General features: G+C 38.0%; 2 protein-coding genes across 2 annotated transcripts; both read right to left on the minus strand.

Annotated features, from left to right (window-relative positions):
* Nucleotides 1-2,087: 2,087 nt before the first annotated feature.
* LOC149869991 (transmembrane emp24 domain-containing protein 11-like) lies at nt 2,088-16,466 on the minus strand. The gene is made up of 5 exons (XM_090035362.1): nt 10,370-16,466; nt 9,957-10,057; nt 9,020-9,145; nt 7,375-7,521; nt 2,088-4,897 (listed from the first exon to the last, which is right to left on the minus strand). Exons 1-5 carry the CDS (start codon nt 10,497-10,499, stop codon nt 4,748-4,750), a joined length of 654 nt encoding a protein of 217 aa, XP_089891488.1. The 5' UTR covers nt 10,500-16,466; the 3' UTR covers nt 2,088-4,747.
* A 138-nt stretch (nt 16,467-16,604) lies between these two features.
* On the minus strand, nt 16,605-25,076 carry SPON2 (spondin 2). The gene is made up of 6 exons (XM_090035361.1): nt 24,955-25,076; nt 23,998-24,223; nt 23,453-23,676; nt 22,945-23,136; nt 21,408-21,576; nt 16,605-17,729 (listed from the first exon to the last, which is right to left on the minus strand). Exons 2-6 carry the CDS (start codon nt 24,218-24,220, stop codon nt 17,551-17,553), a joined length of 987 nt encoding a protein of 328 aa, XP_089891487.1. The 5' UTR covers nt 24,221-24,223; nt 24,955-25,076; the 3' UTR covers nt 16,605-17,550.
* Between the last annotated feature and the right edge of the window lie 573 nt (nt 25,077-25,649).

Raw genomic sequence — 25,649 nt, forward strand, 5'->3', positions numbered from 1 at the left:
CAAACTAGTCTCAATCTTGGATTGGAGCTAAATTAATACTAACATTAATAGTATTAATGAAACATTGATTTATATTTAACTTTAATATAATTTTAAGAGGGAATCTATCCATTTGGTTATCAGTATTTTAATACAATCAACCAGTGTAATAGTTTAAAACTAGGTAAGCTATTTGTAGTTAACTATAAATTACACTTAACTAATGTAGCTATAAATCTTCCTTCTTAATATTCATTTTTAAGTAGATATTTACCTATCAAAAGAGACACTGTAATATGGATTTTAACAGAACACTCTACAACAAGTAATTTAACAAGTTTTCTTTACCAGAAATTACAAATGACATTTCCAAAGGCTCACAACCCTGCTCTGCCTTCTTCCTGACTATTAAACAGAGAACCACTTCACTGAGCACTATATGAGATTTGATTGAGATCTGTTTAAATTGGAGAACTTTTCCTCCTGGCCATACTTTCACTTTAACATCCTAAAAGTAAATGAAACAAAATCTGTCTCTGAGGACGGACAGAAGAGAGACAGACAGAAAAAAAGGCAGGCAGACAGAAAGTATAATAATACACACAGGAGCTGCAAACACGATGGCTCTCGCTATCTTCTGGAGGTGGAATGAGGAGCCAAATGGCAAAGAAAAATAAATTTTCCTTGGAGCCAGGGATGTCTACAATATAATGTACAATATAATAATCAACATCTACAATATCCTGTTTGTGGAAATTATGACCACCTTCAAGATAATCAGTTAGGTTATTTTTACACTGCAGTCACAGGAGGAAACTAACCACTTGACACCTTGTCCAACCTTTCATGAACATTTTGCAGCCTTCACTGAGTTCCATGTTGCCAGCACTACATTGCTAGCAATACACACACTAGCCACTTTAAAGCTAGTTCAAGTATTGCTACTCTGGACTGCAGTATAGACATGTCCTTAAAGAGTCTGGAAAATCAGACTTCCTTCAGATGACATGTTGACCCCTGGTATGAAACATCTTGGCTTGATTCTTATAGTTTAAGAATTATGCATACTCTGCCATTCAGTACCTCCCTTCTAAGTGTTTGGATAAATCATGCAGGAGGCCCACATTGATGCTATGCAGCTGAGTCCAATCAAGTTTGAATTAGGTTATCTTGAGGGAAGTCCTCTTTAAGAAGCAGTTTAAAAATTCAGTATTTCCCATCTCACAAACTTAGTTTGTCTTCCCCAGAAATGTAAGCAAACACAGCTATATAGGCCACTTATATAGGTCACACAATTTTAAAAGACATTACGGGCCAGACATTTAAAGGTCTTGAGGCACTGAAGATGGAGACAGTTGCCTAGTGGCATTTAGGAACATACCAAAGAAGTGTCCTTTGACTCTCAAAAATCTTACTCTGTACTACTTGTTATAGGAACTTCAATATAAAACTCTTATAAACTAATAGGAAAAATTCCTCCTTTTAAGGTCATTCAAATATGCATTCATGCAGAAAAAAAAAATCATACATAACAATTTGGTTTTAAGATTAGTTTTATCATCTCTATTCTTTTTCTCTGTCATTTTAAAAACAATGAATTGTTCTTATTTTTCTTGAAAATCAGGCAGTTTTTATAACCTTCCTATTTTGGAACTGAGTTATAGTTCATACGGCTTATCTTTTGACATTTTAATCGTGGTGAAAATTTGCTTTAAAGTTCACCGTGATGAAATCCATTGGAAATACAGAACATTACATTGTAAATATGGTTTATACTGTCATACAAACTATTCTTATCACAGAAGGAAAGGGGAAATAAGGTAGAAAGTGAGGAAATATCCATTTGCTGTGATAGGAGGCTGCATAGATCGTATTCCCCTATTGCTTTCAAATCAAGTTTTCTACAGACTATAAATAAAGCTTGTCAAATTAAATTACAGAAGCAACACTCTCAACTCATTTGCTAATCCAGTTTGAGGGGACTACATGATTAGATCATAGAAACAGCTCCTGATAAATCTAATATTTTCAGTGCTAACAAATAACAGCCAGGGTTTCTTAATTAAAGGAAAAATAGCTGTCCAACAAAAAAACATACTGAGTTGAAACTATGAATATTCTTACATATATATAGCCAAAGATTGCCAGGAAATCCATTCAGTTCAGTTGGATAATATTTCTCACACGTGACAATTTACAGAACTATTCAGCATTATTTGCCAAGAAAACAGAAATTAGAGGAACACTAAAACATGTCTGCAAGGCAGAAAAAGGGATGAACAGATGATTAAATGAATGACTAATTTTCAGGGGCCAGATTGCTGAAACTGAGTAATATTTTTCCTCATAGAAGTGTCATATAATTTCATAAGTGCGTTTATCAAAACATGGCCTTTAGTAACGACCTTTATTAAATTACATTTGGTAAGATGAACTCTTTCATTGTTTTGAGCTATTCGCAGAAGCTCAGTAATAACTGCTATGCAGTACTCTGTAACCGTCATTGATTTTTATCATAATTATTACATGCATCTATAAAGCATCCAACAATGGCCTTTTGGCAGAACACCTAATCATATTATTAATTGAAGATCACTCTTTTCTTATGAAAATGCGGGGTCTATAATAATGGGTTCTGGTGCCTACCTGCCTACCCCAAGGGACCCATACCTTATGTTATGCAACCATTTGATTAAATACACAAATAGTCTTCGAAGCAGGAACCAGAACTCTGAACCTCCCCTTTCACATGGATTCCCTAATTGCTAAGGCACAGAGCCATGCTCTCAACTGTTCCCTTTCCCTGGGGTCCCTAACTGCTAAATTGCAGAAGCATGCTCTATCCCTTTCTCTGGCCCAGTGAATCTTCATTCTTTGTTGCACAAGAGGACACCTTTCATAGGACTGATTGTGAGTACCCTATCAAAAGTCTATAACATTCTCCTGGGAAGCAAGAAGTAGGAGTTATAACATCCTGAAGATGGAGTTAAATCAAGATCTACCAAATGGCGGATAAATGCACTGATTTACCAGGTTTTTATATAAAGGTGGGCACCAATGCTTTATTTTAAAAGAAAGTGATCAAAAGCTTGCGAGGTGCCTAATCCTGCATATATCCATTTGGTGTGTTCAGAGCACACCACCAGATCAGGTTATTCGGGCCTGTTTCTGGATTCTTCCATCTAGTTGGGTTTACCTGCTAAGCTGCTCAGGTTGCAGCAGTTCTGGGAACGCACGGAAGGAGAACAGGACAGGCACATGGACCTTTGAAGTCAAACAGATGTACCGTGTGACCCAAGTTCTTAGAGGGTAATGGGGGAATCAAGATTGTGATTTTGCCCAAGGAAAGGGGAAGGTAGACACATGATTCTTTTGTCATTTTGGTGGCAGAGCAAGAGAAGGGAATAGGAGGGAATGAGTGAGGTTTAAGAAGATTATAGGCAGTCCTCGCACTTACAGCGGGTTATGTTCCTGGAAAAGGCACTGTAAGTCAAATCAATGCAAGTCAAATCTGATTTTCCCATAGAAACAATAGGGGGTTATGTTCCTGACCAAGGGCCTGATGCCCAACTTTTTACAGAAATGACCATAAACACCATATTTAAATCAACAATTTAATTTCATTTAATCAGAAGACGAAGGAACACCTTCACCAGGGTGAACTGAATACTGAATATACTGAAATACTGAGGGACTGAATACTGTATGTAACTAAGTACTAAGCACATCAGGAAGCAGACTGAACATAACTAAGCACTAATCACATCAGAATACATCAAAGAATACAAGAAACTTAGAAGAATACCAGAAACTTATGGAAGCAGGAGCATGCTGGAGCACATAAGGAAGCAGACTGACATACAGTGCTGGATCCTTGTGCTTACAGCGTGCTGTAAGTGCGAGGATCCAGAGCCATAAGTAATAATTGTGGGCGTAAATGGCGGTGCACCGCAAGTGCGGATTGCCACAAGTCGGAATGACTAAGTCGAGGACTGCCTGTATATTGCTAATTCCTCCCCCAACCACGGACAGTTTATCCACTTACTAAGTTTTATTTTACTATTTTTCTTCTCAGAGAATGTGATTTTGCCAATCAGAAAATAGTTTAATATCAGCTCTTTATGTACCATATTTTACCGTGTATCAGTTGACGTGGTGTATAGGTTGACCCCCGGTTTTCTGATTGGAAAGATAAGGATTTTCATAGGCATGGTATATAACTTGGGGCCAGGCTCAGCTGTTGCAGCCCCATCCCCTGTGAGTAGCGCTGCCAGCACTGCTCAGAAAGGATGGGTCCGCACCAGCTGAGCCCAGCCGAGCCCATCCCCATCCCCTGTGAGTGGCGTTGAGCTCAGTGCCATTCACAGGGGATGGGGACAGGGGCAGGCTTGGTGCTGGACGGCAGCACTGCTTGCAGGAGATAGGGCTACTCCAGTCAAGTACTGAGTACAGCCCTCTCCCTATCCCCATCCCTGTCCCCTTTCCTGTGATGCTCATCAGTGTTCACAGGGGATGGAGCCAGGCTCAGCGCTTGGATGGCGTGGCCCCACCTGCTGCAAGCAGTGTCAGAATGGTGTATAAATCGAGTTTGATTTTTCATACACAAAAATTGGCCTTCAAAACCTGACTTACACAACGTGAAATATGGTAAAAATGAAGGTATAAAAATATCAGATATCTGCATGGTTTTTTTATTTAGTGTTTAATTAATGTAGCTATTTTCTGCTGTGCATTGTGTAATGTAGATGTAGGATGGTTTTGTATTTTTTTAAACAAGCTTTTTAGCTATAAAGAAATCTTTAAGACATTTGATTTGCCAAATGCCAACCAAGATAAGGATTAATGTCTGTACAAAAGCCCACCACAGAATATTGCTGTTGGTTTGTTCACTTGTCAGTCGAAAGTATTCTTCACGTTGCTGTTGAGAACAGAGAAAAGGCATATTATTTTTTAAAATAATATAAGTACTTGATACTTATACCTATGTATTCTCTCCCCATATGCTAGAGAAAATAAGCAAGTCTTTTACGTTTAATTCCTTTACCTTTTTTTTTTTTTAACCAGTGAAATTGGTAGTTACCACACCTTAGTTGGAGTAGAGTTGGAGTGATGTAGCCATGATAACATTTTGGTAATATTTTTTATTGGACCAACTGAATAGATGGAAGAAATATTAGACAAGCTTTGGAGCACAACATTGCTCTTCTTCAGCTTGCAGTGGAGTTTTTACTTATTGCATGGTAAGAACAGGGGCACAAAAAGTTATAACAGCTGGCAGTACTGTATGTTAAGTCCCTATCCCTTTTGATCCATGATAATGTGTTTGTTCAGCTATACCCTTAAGTACCTAAGCCTCTACCCCTTTTCTCTCCTGGAATGTCACACCCAGAAGCTTTGTATAACCCTGACCTTTTGCAGTTACCATATTGGAGTATCTTACATACACCTTGCACTCTCATTATTGCAGAGCCCATAATCTGCATGAATGTCATCAGGATCAAGTTCTAAATATTTTCTTGGGTTTCCTTACTTACTTTCTGCTATATCTTAAACCATTTTTCTAGGAGGACAAATCAAAACAAACTATAAAAGTCCAGTCCTATTCAATTTAACAAGTTATACGTGTTGTAGGCACAAAGACTTCAATCAATATAGAATTCATTCCTACATTACAATCTCTCTCTGAGGGATGTGTTTTTTTTAATTCACTTTTGATAGATACATATACACGCCGATTCTACAAACAGTTCATGTATGTGAAGTTACTCAGACCTGTGTTTTCAGCATTGGGACTTATGCAGTAGAGTAATGGGGAGGAGTGGGGGTAACCAGGGCAGCAGCCCAGGTTCTGACATGAGGGAATGGGTGCAAAAATAACAGCTGCCACCACTGAGAGCTGACTGCAGCCTGGCAGCCACTGGATTCTCAAATTAGTTTTATAAACATTGCAATTTGCATTATATATTTATAGCTAGATTTTTAAAGTATTCTTACATCACATAGTTGAGTGGCTCCCATCACAACTCACATATAAGCAATAGAAAACAGTTGCCTTTCCTTGATACCCCACTTTTGTGAGCAAAGAATTGCAGAAGACCCAGAGTGGGCATGAGCTTTGAGTAGACCGAGTGGGGAAATTAAATGCCACCACAAGATCCAGAGGGGTGCAGTGGAACAATTATGCCTGCCCCCCACTCTATGATTCCTGATCCACCCAAACTTCTTAGGAGGCTGAGTGGCATTTCTACTCAGGCAGTGGTAAGCAGGTCAACTGACTTCATGGCTTATTATAATCTACCTAATTCCTGCCTATCTCTCTTCACAGATGTTAACAATCCTTTCTCCTCTTTAATGGTCTGGATGTTCCATTAATCAAGCTATTTTTTCTTCTGCAATTTTGCTATCTGCAATTTTAGCCATTCCTGGTAATCTCTCTCTCCTGTTTCAAAGCTCTGCAGACTGTTTTTAGTTAAAAACATAAACTCAGGTGTGGTAATTTTAGCTCAGGTGTACATGAACTCGGGTGGAGAAGTGAGTAAAAGTGAAGTGCTGTATCTATTGGTTGCACTAGATTTTGTATTATGAATCAGAATAAGAGATGTATACTTACTGACTACAGAATTAATAAAACATTATTTTTTATTATTTCTGCCTAGTTTGTAGTGCTTTGATAAACCTAATTTATAATCTAGGAAATTAGTGCTTATTCTAATAATGTTATACTTAGTTTTGCTTTGATCTTAAACTGAATAATATAGTTCTGGGCCACTGCATATTAGGAAATCTTCTGGTTTCTCATTAACTGCAGAAAAATATATGCGTCAAACCCCATTTTTTAAAATCCTACATCTGCCCATAGCCATAAGACAGAAGGAGATGAGGAGGGGAGAAATGACTGTGAGGCAAACCATCCCTTCCTTGATCTCTGCTTAGGATGATACATCACCATCCCATGCTCTGGGATGTTCAGTCTTATTTCATACGTTTAATCCTCTATTCTAAATGTTTAATCTTGTTTGCTTACTTTTTCTGAAAATAATGCAAGGATCTGTTAGGTTCTTTGAGGTAAAAAGTAGAAGCAGATGGAAGGATTTTGCTCTTTCTTTCCAAAACAAATTCACCTCTGCCACCGAGAAATAATCATTAATTCAGAGTTTTCATACTGTATTTCACTTTACAGCTTCAGTGTTTGACCAGCAGTTATTAATACATATCTTAAATTTTAATTCATGCTGTAAATAATAGGACCAATTTGGCTAAGCATTAATAGTGTTTTAATGTAATTTGGTTTTTACGTTAAACAATACATTTGTAAAAAATACCAATAGTATGTCATATAAATCCAGATTCTTATCTGCATTTTTCTGTCTTATTTATGTTAGGGAATATACATACCCTCTGATAGTTTTGTTCTTTGGATATGTGATGAATTTGCTCAATTAGATGTTCAACTCTAAAGTTAGCTTCATTAACTTTGTCCTTGGCTTGAGCAATGACTTCATCAATAAGATGCTCTCCAACTCTAATGTCCAAATGAATACGCTATGAACACAATTAAAAACACTTATTCCACTGATTTATAATCTTCACATTTTAAAAAGTTCTTAACAAACAAACTGAGGGAAAATAATGTATACTTCCCTCTAAAATCATATTTTTACTTATATATAAGTGTGCTTATTAAAAAGAAAATCAGATCTGGCATTTAAAATTCAAGTGATGCATCTTTAAATTAAGTTTTCAAATGTTCTTACACTTTCCAGTTAGCAAGTGCTAACTTTAAGGAATGTTAAGTCATTGCTGAAGTTAGCACATGTGGCCAGCAGCTGCATGCTTGGGCTTAAAATCCTCTGTAACATGCACAGGTCTCACCTGCAGTGAGAGGGCTTGTGGACAGAAGCATGGCTAGGAATTGACAAGTCATCTGTGTGCCTGCCCTGTCTGCTGGCTCTATAGCATTAGCATCCATCCCTATTGCATGCACAAGTGTATACACACACACACACACACCATGTCCCCAAACTTGCCTTTCGCCCCCAAGCAGCACAACTGGGGCACCAGGGCAGTAACGACAGTGTGGGGAAGGGTACCACCACACAAGCGGCAAAGGGAATGTGTGTGCATGTTGCTGCAGCCACTGGCAGCAGAGAGGAGGAGGGCACTCTGCCATCCAATGTCCTCAGAGATGTACCCGTCTCCCTCCGATAACAGATTATGTTTATAATCTATTTCCATTTATATTTAAATGTAATTTATAGATTTATAATAATATGATGAATTATATGATATAATTTACTTTCCATGGAATTTTCAATTATTATTCAGTATATGCCACCCCGACAATTAGTGGTGAGGGGTGGGGCTGACAGGAAATGTCTCAGAAATCAGTTCTTTGTGCCATGACAAAGCCACAAAAATTGCAAATTAAGTGACCCCTACTAATAGATAAGTAATGTTTTGCAACATTTGTGTTAACTAATCCTTCCCCATATAACTATTTTTATCAAAGGGGTTGTTCATCCTATTGATCAGGGCCTTGAAGTATTAAATATTCAAAGTGCTGTACTAGTATTAGTACCAGTTTTAAATTAGCTATGGCATGACTCCTTGAAAATGAAAAGAAAGTCTTTCATCATGTTAATTCTCACTTTATCTTGTTCATACCCTAAGAAACAGCATGTATTGGATAAAGAGTCATCTGCCACCTCCAAGATATACTATTTAAACCAGATTATTTTAGGTATAAGCACTGAGTGAGCACAGTAAAAGTAATGCAGGATGTTCTGTGTGGGGTTGTGGGAGGAGACCTTGAATTCAGAAGATTAAAAGGTTTACCTGTGTGGAACTGCTTGCCAGATCTGAGGTTAATACTGAACATAAGAATTCAGTGACATATTTCCATAATCCCTTCACTCTTGCAATTAATTGTGCTCTGATAGTTCTGCACAGTATGCACAGTTGTCCCACAGTTATTTCAAACCTGGCAGTTTAGATGATACAAATGTTATCATGAAATAAAATATTTAAGCTGTTCGCTTACCAGTTTACTTCCACCAAAGGAAATAAGCCTTGTGGAGTTAGACTGCAAACAAATACTATGCTCTCCAGATACATGGGATGTAAAAGAGAATTTTCCTTGTGGTCCATACAGTTTTGACAGCAATACCTATAATGTAAGTATTAAGCAAGTTTGGTGTTCATTTTTGTCTTATGGACAGCAATCTAAAGATTTTTTTTTTAATTTAAGCTTCTGAAGACATTGGGTTAACTTGAATTTCAGATGTGATTCAGAGAAGGAAAAGCAGAATAACTTAGATCTAAGCTGAAGGTAGAAAACCCAGGTATAGTACAGCGCAGTAAGGCTGTAATTTTTTCAAAAACAAATGTTAAAAGTTTGGTTTCTAAGGCCTTATTTAGGCATATCGATAAATGGCCTCACTTTCAAAAACACAGAGCATGCAGTGGCAATGCAGGCAATTGCTGTGGATTGCTGCTGGCTGCATCTTACTTAACTTGCTTTTGGAGGGAGGGATTAATTTTGGATGATCATTATTTTTCCAAATACAGCTCCTTACTTTGTTATGTGGCTTCAGTAGTCAGTGTGCAATCTTTTATTTTAAAAAGTTCTCTCAACAGGTTTTGAATATTGTATGACGACAAGTTTTTTCCAAATCCAACAGTAATGTAAACAGATTAATTAAAGATTTAAAAATCAGGCTTCTATATCCATAGTTAGGTACATAAATAAAATATTTGATTGCTCTTGTATAACCTGTTGCTGCTATCATTTTTACTGACAATCGGTATATACTTAGTCCTTTTGAACACCAAACTATTCAAACTGCTTAATTAAGGGTTTGGAAGCCTTAATTTTAGACTGGTTTTTAATATTGTTGGTTTCTTTTTGATAGGAGAAGTTTGAAGCACCAAGGATCAGTACAAAAATCTGCAAAGCCTTTCATAAATAACACTTTTACCTCCTCAGTAGGAGTTGTGATGGTCACATACATTCCCAAGCCAGGAGCAGATTCAAGAAACGTTTGTTCATGCATATCCCATCGTTGTACAATGTAACTCCCTGTGTGGTAGACAATAGATACAAATCTGTTAAGTACAAATATTAGCCTACTATGTAGCTTTATGTTTTTTATTTCAAACCAAGTTACTATGTATATGCAAAACAAAATGAATTATGACATTTCATACACCCAATTACAATCTTTCCAGTTCAATGCATAATGCTTCAGAATTAAAAGGGATACACTTTTTGATGCCCTCCTTTCCATCATCTAATTCACAATGTTTCATAGCAGGTATATGTATTAGAAAATCATAGGTAAATATTTTAAGTTTTAAGCAAATTGATAATTATATAGCAACATCTACCCACCAATTACCAAGGTTTCACTTGGAATGTCTTCTATTATACATTTCTCTTCCCTTTCCCCAGAGTGAAAATAAAAAGGCTGTGAAAGAACAATCCAGAAGCAAAAAAGAAATCCTATCAGTTGGTTTTTCATGATTTTGATATACTCTAATTGTTCTCCTTTTGGAAAGGATTAGTTGCAAGTGATTATAGCCCCTTCCTTGTTTGGTGTCTAATCAGTGTGGGTTGTTTTTTTTTGGGGGGGGGGGAGGGGAAGAATGTGAGAAAAGACAGCTGGTAGTTACGCATATATAAATAACTACAGCGTGTTCCACAGAATGTGATAACAAGAGAGAGGTTATTTGTAAAGTCTTTCCTAGCATGAAAGCATCAAACATATTATTTTGCAGGAATACAAGAATAAAAGATTGGAAGAGGTCTCTTAGGATCTCCTTATTACAGGTGACTACATCATACAATCCTTTCATAAACTTGTCAAGTTCCATCTTAACCCTTAGTTAACTCTTTTTGCCCTTACTATTCTTATTGAAAGACTGTTCCAGAGTCTCCTCTGATTAAATAGAAAGCTACTTTCTAAACTATATTTACTCATGGCCAGTTTTTATCTTGTTATTCTTAAGCCAGCTCAGAGGTACTAAGTACATGAAATGCTTTGAGAGTTAAATATACCTAACCAATTTCAAATATTAAGAACAGTGGGTTTGAAGCTATGCGTGTGCTTCAATGTGCAGTAGCCTATTTTACTGTGCATGAGAGTGACAAAAATCTGTGCTAATGCACTAATGAGCAGTAAAATTAGGCTACAGAGCATTAAGCATCACTTAAAAAGGAAGCGCTTTCACTACTGAGCATTAGAGTAGCAAAAGCACATTAACGAACGTGTAGACACACCCAGTGACTCTGAACTGGGGTACCACAGCACCCTTGATGCTGTAAAATCTTTTGAAGGGTTGGTTCTTTGCAGTATTAGCACTGTTAGATGCACAAGCACCTACACATGATTCACAAGATAAACCCAGAGATTTCAAATAGGTATCCATATTATCAACAACATTCTGGCCTGTTGTGGTTCTTCTGAATTCTTTGCGATAGTAGAATTGCTGCATTATTTTTCCAGGGTAAAAAAATGAATGGAAACTAAGAGGTGGCATTTTCTCCAGGGTGTCTTGAGTCTAACAAGTGGTACCTTGAGTCTAGAACTGTTGAGAAAAACACTAATTTAAAAGGACTAAAGGGAATACAAAGGGGAAACTGCAATACAATACAGTACAAAGGGGAAACAAAAAAATAAAATAACCTGAAATACTAAAATATTTAAACATTAATAGAAAGATATATATAAGACATTTCCCCTAATAATAGTATTTGAACTGTTTCTGATAATGCATATTTTTATCCTCTAAAGAAGTAACTATCATGCAACCCAAAGAACTATATATTTTCATATATATTTTTGTCCATGCTGTCATGATTATATTCTGGTTGCCTCATAAATATACCATCAGTTAATATAAATGTGGTGGGCTTGCCTATCTTTGCCTGGTTCCTTGGGCTTAGAGATTGCCAAAGTAATTGGTGGGGCAAACAACTAATCAGAGACCAGCAGGGCAGGAGCCTTGGGAACAGTCTGCCCCGCCACTACATCCAGGCAAGGTGAGGAGTGGACCTAATTGAAGACTGTGCTTTACCTCCCCCTGATTGGCCAGTCTTCAATCTTGGGGCAGAGCCCCGAAAAGGTATATAAGGAGTTGAGTGCACAGCATGCAGAGGAAATGATGAGGGATGGAGAAGAAAGAAAAAGCCGGGGCTGAGGAAGAGCTGGGGAAGAGCTACCCAGGAGTCGCTTCCAGTTACCCTGAAGAGCCCAAAGACTCTGCTGTTGGACAGGAGTGGCAGACAGCTGCATCCCCATGAGACAGCATGGTGAGCTGGTAGGCATCACTGCACAGAGGGTCCGCTAGGGACTGGGACCTTGGGAACCACTCAAGGCAGTTCAGGTCTCCAACCCCAGCACGAGGCCAGCACTGGTGCAGATGCTGCTGCATGGTGAGTCATTGTCAGGCCGAGGGCCCTTGGAGAGGGCAGGGGCCAGTTCAGGCCGCATTCCCCACTGCTGGGTGCGAGGGCCTGTGGGCTGCACAGGCTCCACACCACAGCAGGCCTGTACTGGAGCCCCAGCCCTGGGCACGCACAAGGCAGCCCAGATCCACAACCTGCTGAGAAGGCCAAGCTATCCAGACGTGTGAACAAACCACACACCCAATGCGGGGACTGAGATAGACCACCTACTGTAGGAGCCACTTGCTTGGCTGTGGACAAAACACCAGGAACCCTTGCTGGACCCTACTCGCCGGGAAGCGTGAGTTCTTGGGCAAGGGTGGGAGGGACACAGGGACACAGTGGATAACCCCATCAGAGGGGGTTTATGCTAGAGAGAGAGAGAGAGAGAGAGACTCCTCTAGAAGAGGGTGGGGTGGGCAGTATTTAGGATTTTGGAGTGTTTATTAATTGCTTGCTGTGTTTTATATTTTGGAGCATTTATTAACTGTTTATTGTGCTTTATATTTTGGGGTGCTTACCCATTTATTGTTGGGACATACTTACCCTCTGGGGATCCATGGGTGAGGTATCTCTCATGGGTCTTGGGGACTGCTGTTTTGTTATTTTCTGACTTGAATATATTATATGTAAATATTTATCTTTATCACCTATTCAGTTTATTCTATTCCCTTCCCTTTTAGTCTGCACCTGAATAAACCATGTACATAGTTAAGATACTGTGACCTGGTCTTCCTTTACAGAGACACTGTTAAGGGGAAGCTATGAGCAAGCTGCAGTTTCCATCTTCAGCACGTATGCCCTGCTGACCTCCCCTTCTATTGGAGAGGGGAGTACACACTCTGCTAAAACCCGAGTTACATAAACAAAGCTTATGTTGCTACATAAATAAAAGGACCAAGACGTTTAGAATTTAGAAGGAAAAAATCTGTTTGCCTTACGGATCAACAATAGGACCAACAACTGTGGAGCACATGTTTTCTGAGTCTGTATGCTTTGCTATGTCCTTGTGACTTTTGAAAGCTACTTGTGTGATTTTGGTAACCCTCTGGGCAGCCAAACAACCCCAATGTGTAAGGTTTTAAAAATCAATTTAGCAAAGATGCTTCAGTCACCAATAAGAATGCTATCATGACCAGAATGTAGTCTGCAATGTTCACACCAGTCAGTGTTACTGGTATATAAAATTGCAATTAAGCTATATACAGAGAGAGCCAATTTAGGTCCTTTAGATTACTGTACACTGCTGTTCAACTCAGCTAATTTTCTCAGGGATAGCAACATGGTAGCAGAGCTGCCAGCAACTGAACTAGCTTCTTCTAAGCCCACGTATCTTTGCACAATATTTGTGTGATATCAACATTACTTCAAGGGACTAAAAAAGCCTATTTTCCAGGAAGGTAAGACTTTCCATCTGCTATATAGAATAATTCCAAGAAATGTAATTTTTCCAGAGAAATGAAGACTATTGGTATGCTACCACATGAATGAATGAAGAAAATATCACAGAGCCCCATCCACCGCCCAATGAAATCAGCTGAAAGATTCCCATTGAATTGTGGAGTAGACTATTACTATTCACAAATGAGCTGACAGCAAAGCTTCTCTAGGTGGGCTGGGAAACATGTTGGACTTTTTCTATTCCTAAGTATTCCAGGCATCTTCTGCTTGTTCAGTGACTTCAAGTCCGGCATAAAGGAAAGTTCTTTGTTTTGAGGGCCAATTGTCTTGTCAATTCATTTCTATAGATTCTTATCCTGTGCTCATAACTGTAGCATGTATGTGCTTGCTTGCCTGTAATGCAATAAGCAACATATCAAAAATCTATTTCATGTCTCTTTTCTCCTCCTTTCCCTAGAAGAAGACATGCACATAGCAGAGTGTTCAGTTTTGAATTTTAAAATGTGTATATATACACTCACTGCTATAAGTTCATAAAAGAAGTCAAGGTCAAAGGAATTCACTTTGTATTTAGAATGGGAAGTGGTGAGGTCTGTGATAGTCTTTAGTTCTTACACAAGTTCATTCCACAGACTTGGGCCAGCCATCAAGAAACTTCTGTTTTCTGTGCACACAAGATTTATTTTTCTTGTATGAAGTCTAGTTGGGCCAGAGAACCAAAGTTTTCAACCAAAGTCTTCATTCCAGAACTTTAGTCAGTCTTTTTGATACCTATGGTCCAAGGTATTGAAGACTCAGCATGCTGAGTGGGCAGTGTCTGAGAGCTAGCCAATAGGAAACGATCAGAAAATGGTGTTTCTAAAATCCTGCCTCCTGTTCAAGAAACAAGAGACCTAGATTCAATTCTCCTCTTGGCCTGGGGTGTTTAAACCAATATCCTTCACCACCCAATGAAGCATCTCAACCAGTAGACAACAACGGGATATATAATGTGAAAAACATAAACCAAGTCTTGGGAACAGAACTGAGGCCTTCCTTCCACTCAGGTAAAACGTACCCAGCAACAATGTAGTCATACTCCATCTTGCTTCTTCTCTCTGGCCTATTGAATCTTGCATGCTTTTATATGCAGTGATACAGCTTCAACAGCATTGTGGAGAATACCTAAGTGAAAAAATGTCTATAGCCTGCTGCTTAACACCCTTTTCAGTTTGGTGGGAGATATATGTTTTAACCCTCCTCATACTGAAGACAGAATTTAATCCTGATCTTCTGTTTCCTGGATGAGTGACACCACTATTTCCAATGCTTTAAATCGAGGGAGACCAACTGGCAGCATGCGTGCTTTAAGTGGCACAGGCAACCTCTGTGTGTAGTGTGTGGCATGTCATATGCATAGGGCAGGAAGCAGAAACAGAATAGCTGATTGGGCCAGGGAAGAAGATCAGGGTGGCCAAAAAAGTTGCCCTCCACTGTTTTAAATGATCTAGTCCAGGTCTTTAAATCTATCCAGCCTCAGGTTTGCCCAGGCTTGATACGTTCCAGAACGAACAGCAGCGCCAATCTAAGCTCTGTATTAGGTGCCTAACTCCAGAAAGGGACAGATTTCAGACACATCCTCGTCTGAAACATCACCTGTTGGTTAGCTCTGAGTGGCTTCCCCCTTAGGATGCAAGGTGCCTGGATACCATTTTAAGGAACCCATACATTGTATAGGGATATTAGATGCTTAATGCAGGTTCTGATATCTCTCCAAAGACCTGACCCCTAAAAAACTAGTCATTACATCATCTATCTTTTAGGTACCTAAGTCCTTTCTTTGGATATTGTCTGAGGGTAGTTCTGGTCATGCACAGAAACAGAACGCTAGAGTTAAATGGAGTTACAATCAAACAGGTTTAGCCAGATCAGGTCATAGTTTGGACTTCCATCTTAGTTCCATCTAGGTACCTAGCTCTTTTATTGGGTCTAGCCTTTGACCTGTGGAGGAGTTAAAATTCTAGACCCAGTCCTGGCCAGTATTAGGGGGTGATACTGGAAGCTAAAACTGCCCTTGCAGTAATACAGCAATTTCTCGGAGCAGGATGGCTCGGTGAGATGGGGTAACAGGAAATGAAAACTAAGGGAGTAGAAAATGGAAAGAATTGGGATACAGAGAATCAAAAAGTATACTTCATGTAGTTGCTTCAATAAATGTTCAAAAAATTTTGATGCCATAATAATGGAGGTGATATTGTAAAATACCTACATAACTGGTTCAAATGGAAAAGAAAACAGAAAATAAGGAAAAGCTACTATAAATAGATTATGAAAAGAATGGGAAAGAAGGGCAGATGAACTAAACCAGAAGCATGGAAAAAGCTAATACACAAGATTATTTTTTCTAAAATAAGTATGTGTAAGAGAAAGTAAAATAATAAAAATATGGACACAAGGAGCTTGGAAAAAAATAGCTGTGACAATAAGTGAAATGGAAGCAGTAAGGAGGCATGTTAGAGTCTGAAGAATATGAGATGGCTAGAAAAATGCTTAGAATTTGTTTTATATATTTATCCTATTTTCAGGACTTACCAGGATCCTTCTGAGTCTTATAAAAGTATAAAACTTAAAAGTTTCTACTGATAAAAAGAAAGCCATGAGCCCTCCCTTGGTGCACAATAATGGTTTTTATAGCTGTCATGTTTCAAAAGAAATGCACCCTACTCAAGACTATTTCTTTGTTACCTGCACCTAGAGTGTGCTATATAGTGGATGTGAAAACACACAACTCACAGAAAAGTTATCTTCTGAACTTTTATAGTTCAAAATGCTTTTCCAATTTTATAAACAAACACTATAAAACAAAGAGCAGTTCTGTCTTTTTTTTTTTTACAACCATTTAGGTATCTGAATAATTACACTTGCTATCTAAAACAGTTCCTGGAATATTATGTTTTGCAATGTCAGCCATAATACAATTTTGCTTAATTTAAAAAACACATCTATAATGTCCGTTTCCCCTCCCCAAGGTTTGTAACAGGTTCTCCACCAGTATTCACAATTAAGCTTTTAGGGCTGAATGGTTTTTTAGGCATCAAAAACAATGAAACAAACAAAAACACCCCCCCCCCCGAACAAAACTTCCTGCTATCCATGTATAAGATGACACAATTGCCCAAACCATACTACATCATCTGGTTACTCTGATTTATGCAAGAGTTTTCTGAAGGAATGTGCTAAAATAAACATGATTACAAAGAAGTCAACATAAATGCCAATAAATTATAATAAAACATAATTTAAAGCAACATAATTAGCATTATAGGTATAAATAAACAATTAAAAATCCTAATATTTAAAAGAGAGATTGCGTTATTTTACATTTTGTTTTCAAAAGATTTTTTTGACATAACTTCATATAATATGTTCAAAAATCTTCCTTTCTGCCACTAGAGGGTACTGCAAGAACTTACACAGTATTTATAGGAAGGATTTTTTTTTCTTTTTTTGGTCTGTAAATGATAGAGTACAGTTGACATACTAAAATGTAGGAATCTAAAAAAAGTCTTAATTTCAAACAAAAGAATAAATCATCCAGTCTAATAAACCCTTTCAGTAAAATAGTAGAACATACCTGAATTATGAGGAATATTCACTGAGATGTAGCATACATTCAGCTAAATCTATCTTACATTTATCTAAAGTATTATCTGTTTGGTTTTTTTAATTCCTTTGGAAAGGAGATTTCAGACACAATTTTCTGGTTCACATTCTGCTGCTTCATCCAAGTTTGGACAGGGACTTCCATTATTGGCTGGTTGAAGAAGTATGAAACGAGTTCTGATTTTCGTCCCTGGCTTTCCACAACGACCTCTGCAAAGACCCCAGGAAGACCACAGAGAAACCTCACAATCCAGTGGTGTTTCTGGAACATAACCAATAAAGATATGAGTTGATAAAATATGTGCTTAAGACAAACAGCTGCCAAACATGAAATTATTCTCAAATTTTCCTTTCTTATACAAAAATAAGGCTGGGGTTTGTTCTGATACATTAAAAACTTACTATCGGTTATATTGCAGATGTTATTAAAAATGAACTACTTACATATACAGAACTAAAACGATTTGAATTTTACATCCCTTTAATAAAAGCCTTATGTTGTCTAGTAAATAAAAAGCATCTGTTTTGGCTCCTGAATAGGCAGATAAGATTATTCCAGTGTAGAGGTTGTTTGAGGTACTGCACTGGGTATAGTATTATACGTATTTAATTGAAAAATTTTAATATTCCTGCCTTAGAATACCATGCTTAAAATGAGCATACTCTGAAGACAGAGGGCATTTTACTGCCATGTTCACAACTTATTTGCCTTTCCTTGGCTTACCAGGATTAAGGATCCTATCTAATTCATTTATACTACTTGGCACTGTTCTTTGCCTGAACACTCTTCCTATAGTTTTCATATCAATTTCTATTGAACTGCTTTTCCATTCTTCTTCATGAATAAAGAAAATTTTATTTTGGCTAAATCTTTCTGAACTTATTTTTTACAGGGAAAGGGTAAAGAGTCTTGCATATACAAACACTTCCCTTTGCTAATATAAAATACTTTATAACTAAAAGCTTTGAAGACTAAAAGCTTTTTAATTAACTGCAACCAAATGAATAAGAAACTCTGTAAAATAATTTTGATAACTTATAACTACATTACAAATACTTCAAAGAAAAATGCAATATCTCATTCCCTGACAGCATGGATGAAAAGGTAGCTTTGAGGCACCTTGCCTAAGCAAACTGCCTACAGAATTGTACTGTGTACTGAAGACTTCTGTGGGATGTCAGGGGAGAAATGGCTGGTAGAGGGAATTCATGGGCAGTTGAACAGCTTTATGGTGTGATGACTGTGTGGATGTCTTGAATAAAATGCTGCTTTTCTAAAGCTCCTCCTCACAGTGGCAGTGCACCATGGTCTACTCTAGTCATGGATCTCCATAGTCCTGAAGAGGATGAGGGCATGATTTCACTTGTGGCAATTAAATCTTTCCTTTTATATCTGGAATCAGTTTCTTACATTGGAGAAGTTAGTGGTTGATAAACTGAGAACATCTGACTAGTAACGTCCAATAAACGAAGGATTACTTAAATGGAATCTGTGCTGCATTAATTTTACATTGTCTCTGGTCCTGTTCACATTTTAGGAGGCTCAACACACTAATTTTAATAAAAACAAACAAACTATATGCATGCATTTTGGCGAAACATTAACTATCTCATTACATGCATTGAGAAGTAGTTAGCTATGTTAGTCTGAAATCAGGTGAAAGGTAGAGCGGGGTGATACCTTCAAAACCAGCTGTTTCAGAAAGACGTGACCTTCCTCATCAGATGCTATGAATGGACTTGCAAAGTCTCTAAGGAGCTACCCTGCCCTTCCTTCTGCGTTATGTGTATTGCAAATTTATTGTATAACTAGGTGAAGTCTGGTACTATTTTAAAAAGTGGGGCCAACCTTTCTGGAAGGCACACGACAAATTAGCCCTACACCCTCTCCAAGTGCCAATCTGATCCCCTTCTCATGCCCAATCTGCTGCTCTGCTTTCTGCTCCCAGCTCTGTGCTGCTCCCTACCAGATTTGTTGCTTTGCTTTCTGCCTTCTCTGCCACTGCACTACCTGTCTCCCCTCTGATCTGTCATGTGCCACACAGAGAGGCTGCCCTTGCTACTTGTGTCATGATGACACAGGTTAACTATTCCTGATTTAAAGCATCCAAAACAGATGCCCGCTTCTGGAATAGTTGGTGGGCTAGTTAAGCATGTTAATTCAGAAGGTTAATTTAGAATGGTAGTCTAGCTATTGTTTCATATTTTTGAGGGAAATTATATTAAATAAACATTTTTTTAAGAATTCCTTAGTAGATGGCTTCCTACTTGGGATAGAACCAACCAATATATTTTAGGATAGACAGCTGAGCCACAAGAGCAAAGGTACCATCCATCAAAGGTAAACAACTGAAAAAAAATTGTTCTTTTGGGCACAAATGACCTTCTTCAGGCATAGGGAAAATCTACACCTGAAGAAGGGTGTTTGTGCCAGAAAACTTGCAAAGAACAATTTTTCCAACTATTTAGTTGGTCTAATAAAAAAAGATATCACGTCTACCCAAAGAACCCTGTCTGCCTGTGTCCTTAGACCAACATGGCTACAATCAACAGCTCCAAATGTTTGTGCCACTCCGGTACAATGGCGCATGATTAGCTCTTGTTTACTAATCATAATACATTTAACAAAATACTCTAACTCAAGTAGAAATCTATTCATACGTATTTGCCATCCGTTATTTAACTGTGAAGAGGGTGACTTTGAGTAGCTCACATCATAGTCTAAGCTCCTAGCACAGAGCTGGGGGAATGAAATCCTTAATTTGCGTCTGAAGAAATTGCCACATGCTTAAAACATGGCTGCTGCTATGTGGAAGCTAAAGGATGCAGCTCACTGTTCTTCCCCATGCAGTTTTGTGCCCTGAAGTCCTTCTCTTGCTCATAACTGTCCCTCCTTGTGATCCTTTCAGAAAGTCACCATACAGGTGTGTACAGTATATTGGCACGGGTACTTTGTCATCTGCCCGTTTTCTCCTGTTCACAGGGCGATTTTGAGCCTTGAAATTTATCTATAGAACAGGCTTGATACCGTGATCTAAACTTTTTTTCCCATTAGCATGAGCTCTTACTGACAGTCAGCCCTGGGGTGGGATGAGTTTGTTTGGAATTAAAACTTGACTCCATTTGGGCATTTCAGTAAAAGTCTGACATGTTTATCAAGTATCTTGTTCTGTAGATGTCAGGTGCCATCATAATTATGTCCCAGGCAGTTAGATGAACTTTGTCTTTTATTTCACATCATTACCAATATGGTTTCTTAACAAGATGAAAACAGGCATGACAGTTCCTTTGTGCCATTTTTGTGTAAAAACTAAGGAGCATGTGTTTTAAAATCTGCACAGGATTTGGGGAGTTGCAATTCTGAGAGTATCCCTTCTTCAACATATGCCTGGCAGCTCTGTATACATTTTCTAGTTTGAATCAGGCGTGCTATGGACCTAATTCAAACCTGTGGACATGAATAGTCTCTTCCTCCACTTTTTTCAGGCACCCTCTTCTGGTAGTAACTTCTTTCTCATTCTTAGATGTAGTCTCTGTTTCCTGTCATAAATGGCCCAGTTCTTATGGTGCTTATTCTAATGTTATGCTGGTGCATTGCTATTTACTTTAGAGGAATTATTGCTGATTTATACAGGGATAAGTTCTATCAGACCCGGAATTCGTAGGAATAGTAAGTGCTGTCACACAGAAAAGGATTACAGAGAAATGTATGGAATATCTCTTCTTTGGTTTCAACCCGTTTCCATGTCACAGTCCTTTTGTGTACAGCATATATGTAAGAGAAAGAGTTGCCACTATAAGATAGAATAGTCTGCTAAGTTGTGTTTCTCTTCCAAATAGCCTTCCGAGTTGCATGCATTTTCTGAAGGTTTGTTTCGTTCCTTGCTTCATAGTGAATGGGGACAAAAGCACCTAACTGATCCAAATACTATCCACTTACCTGAGACTGAATCATCTATTTCATTGCCTTTTCTATTCAGTTTAGAAGCAGGAACCCCCCGTTGATTTTTCTTAAGTTTCACCAGGGTTACACGAGCAATTGGTGGCAAATTTTTTAACTTGGGATAATAAAACGAGTTTGCTGGATGACTTGGAGAGGAACAAGTGATCTATGAAATTAAAAAAAAAAAAGTTTAGAGAAATAGTGTTACCATGTTATTAGTAAGAAGAGAATTTTAAAATTAATTTTCATGTTTTATTAATACTTCTTGGCAAGTAACATTCATTCTGGGGTATTCAGCTCGTATGTACTCTAAACTCACAAAAGAGCTGATTTCTTATCATTAACATAATCTCCTAGTCCAGGGGTAGGCAATCCCCAGCATGGGTGCCAGAGGGTGGCACATGAAAGCATTTTGCTTGACATGCGCACCTCAGAGCAGACTTCAAGCAAGCGGGCATGGGCTGCACTGGCACAACAAGGATCAAGCCCCTTGCGGTTCCCCAGCCATCCGCCCCTGGCATGCCAACACCTTACAAGTGGAGGCTGCGGGTGTTTTTGGCACTGCACAAAAATGATGCCAACCCCTGCCCTAGTCCCTTGTGGAAAGGACTGAAGGATTAGCATTACCCAAAAAAACAGTGGCACTTGTGGGTAAAAAGGGGGGAGGCAGAGGTTGAAGGAAGAGACCGGGGGAATGCAAGACTATCAACTGGAAATAGTGGGTGGTGCTATGCCTGACATGGAACTTCTATACAGGAAGCCTGAAGAGCTGCATTTCCGGTTCTGTACCCACTTGCCCGCTGCCATTAATACTACATTTTGATCCAGGACTGTGAAGTTGTTGTCTGGGTGCTGACCATTTTACAGTTGAGCTACTGTTTCTCCCTACCATTAAAATGCTTCCTGAAAGAGAGTAGTATGAAATAGATGGTGTGTAGAGTAGGCTAAGAAGAAGTGAAAAAAGAAGAGGGCAGTAGCAGCAAAAAAATGCTTGAGCAAAGCTGTCCTTCCTTTCCTACCACAGATAAGTATCTAGCACAAGGAGTACACTGGGTCTTCCCTGCTTTATTTTATTTTAAAATGTAACTAGCTTTTTATTAAAGCATGAAAACCAATTAAATATTATTTATTGGACTATGCACTTCATCCAGTATAAGGGATCACCCACAAGAATTTTTGCCTCTCATATTTCCTAGACCATCACAACAACAAGCTCACCTCAACACCATTAAACATTTATTTGGTCTACAGCAATTATTTAAAAATGAGTGTACAAATGTATTATGATCCCAGATACCAAAATTAATTTAATGAAATGGCTTTGCAAAACAAATGCGAAGTGATATCACCTTGGAGTTGCTAGCTATGTCACAAGTCCAGATACAGCCCCAGAATTCCCAAATACTGAAATAAATTATTCAAGAAGAAATGTTTATCCTGCAATTCCAAAACAAGTTTTATTTTAAGGAAAGAAATCATATATCATTCTGGTAGGACATAATTCAGCATGTAGAAGCAACAGATCTGAACTTACCTCTGTAATGGTGTCCTGGGGAATGGTGGCAAAATTTGGCGAGGAAAATGTGAAGCCACTGTCGGTTCCAGCATCATATGGAAAAAGATCTACTGATACTTCTTCTTTCCAACGATTTCCTTCACAGAGATTTAGACTGTCTATCCCCACAAACCAATCAGGGCTTGGCACAATTCGTACAACAAATGAAACCTATAGATTAAAATAAAAACTTAATTAAAAAAAAAACTGACAAAGCACGTCTTGCCCTCACGTCGTCAAGCCTTGGAGTCTCAGGATTGACCCCTTATGTGACAGCGTTTAGGATCATCCTTTTTTTTTTTTTTTTAGCATTTCTAAAAGGAAATATGCCAGTGAGCTTTTTTAGCATTGAATTTGCTTAGAGTTCCTTAAACCGGTGGATTCTATTAGCGAGTCTTTGGCTTTCTAGTGTATTTGGCATTTTGCCCGCCACTGGCAGAAAATAAACCAGTCAGAGCCCTTTAAAATGAAAATGTAAAACACTTACTAACTGATGCCTTGAATGAACTTCTAATTCAGTAGATGTTTCTCCTGTACCAGTAGAAACAGCAGGAGCTGAGAAGATCCCATGTACACTTTGGATTCTTTCCCCAGCTTCCTCTATTTCCTTCATTAAAACCCACGCTTCACCTTTTTCAGCAAAGTCACGTACGCCATTGCTGGCATATTCATTCTTTTTCCACATGTTGTAGTCAGAACTATGGGTGACACCTAATGAAGGGAATACATTGTGCACTATAAAAGTCTGTTTTGGGTTGTCTTAATTCCTGCAGTTTTTCTGTTTTTATTCTGAGGTGGAACAATATGCGTATCAACATTCAGAATATGCTAAAATATTTAACCTATTACTGTTTACTTCGGCTGTAGCCAATTGGAAACAGAAGTGAACAGGAAACAGCTGGAGATTTTTGCAAGCGTTCTGGATACGGCAAGTCCTGTAAATTATGTTTTATTTCTAAAGCTGCTTTAGTTCTTACTTATCCTTTATTAAAGGAAAATATGAACAAAAATTCAATGTCTATTTTTACTCACCTAGCACTGATGACCACTGGGCTGGAGGCCTATACAGGGGATACTGCTTAGGGAAAGCAGTCTGACTCCATTTCCCTGTAAAGACTATGCTGTATTTAGCAAGCTCCTCTGCTGTGCAAATAGACTCATCACCCACAGGCAGACAGCTGGCACAGCCCAGAATTGTTAAAAGCAGTGTCCAGATAACTTTACAGGAGCTGTAGACAAGCATCAGCTTTTCCATTTCCTTATACATGGAAAGAAAAAATATGTTAGCCTTATTAGTCACTATAGATTCAAAACCGAGTAACTATAACCAATGAAATTTAAGACAGGATAGGTTTTGAGCAAAAAAACAAAATACACATCTAAAACATAAAAAAAAACTTATTGCTCCCAAGAACATTATTATAAAACTTCCAGATTTGAAGTTTCCATACAATATGCTACAAATCTGTAATTCTACCTCTGACAAGTGTTTCTAATGGGAAAAAATAAAAATAAGTCGAACTTGCTCACGGTAATACATTTGAAGAAATCTGTTTCTTATTTTCTTTTAAAACCTTATTAGAATCACATCTTGAATTAATTAGACTAGCAAATGTTTCTGTGGAAAACATTAATGGTATATTTATTCTTTTAAAGATTAAATTGCATGTGACTTTGCCAAGAGACACGATTTATTTTAAATTTGTGTTCTAAAAATTCTGCTTCATGGCACAACATTTAAAGTCAAATACTTTTCAAACTTAATTAATTGCTTTGCTGTCACATTTTGTGCAAAAAACATTTGAAAATTAACATAGTCATTACAAATACTCTTGCATGAGACTATTAAACTCAAGCAGTTGCTTAAAATAATAACTTCTAAAACTTGCTTTTACATGCTTTTGTCCTTTGAGAAAAATTTGTGAACATATTTGAAACACTAATAGCTGTATAATACATTCATTTATTAAAAGAGTTGTGAATACTCACTAAATATTTCCTCTGGAGCACTGATAGGGTAAGAGCACCTGCTTTTGCTGGCAGCTGAGCTGTTCTGCAAGAGGACAGTAGGAGTCTTGCTATTTATGCCTGAAGAGGGTCCCTTTGGTCCACCAATTATTATAACATTTAGACTTTCCGATTTAAAAAAATGCATGTCATACTCTTGCTTACAGTTTTTTGGATGCACTATCCGAGTCTCTGTATGCCAGTTGGTTCAGGCTCTTTTTAGGAAACTGTGGTGCCAAGTAGGCAAAACATGCTTTTTAAAAGTACCTTAGATTATTACCAAGTTTTCTGATAACTGTACTTTGGTCTTATTAATGCCTTTAAGCAACACAAATAAATGGGTTCCAACGCTGAAGTAGCTTTGGTGGATCTGCTTTGAATGAGAAGCATGTTTTCTTGTAACTTTTATTGTCTGACAGATGCTGCCTCCAAACATTTACAGAGATCTCTCACTGTTATACAGCTCATGTGCATTTTCAAATAAGAAGGTAGAAGCAGCTAAAGAAGTCAAGAGAAAGAAAGTAAAAATAGGAAGTCACACACACTCACCCAGATCGTGTCTTCTGGAAATATGAATTAATTTTAAACAGTACAGTGTATGTGTTTGCATTCTACAGTCCTGTACGATGTATAATGAAAGGGCTCTGTAACATTGTGGTTTATTTGGAAATAGTGGG

This window comes from Crocodylus siamensis, chromosome 2 (genome assembly GCF_052110815.1).
Source record: "Crocodylus siamensis isolate JL-2025a chromosome 2, ASM5211081v1, whole genome shotgun sequence".
In the NCBI taxonomy this organism is placed as follows: domain Eukaryota; kingdom Metazoa; phylum Chordata; order Crocodylia; family Crocodylidae; genus Crocodylus; species Crocodylus siamensis.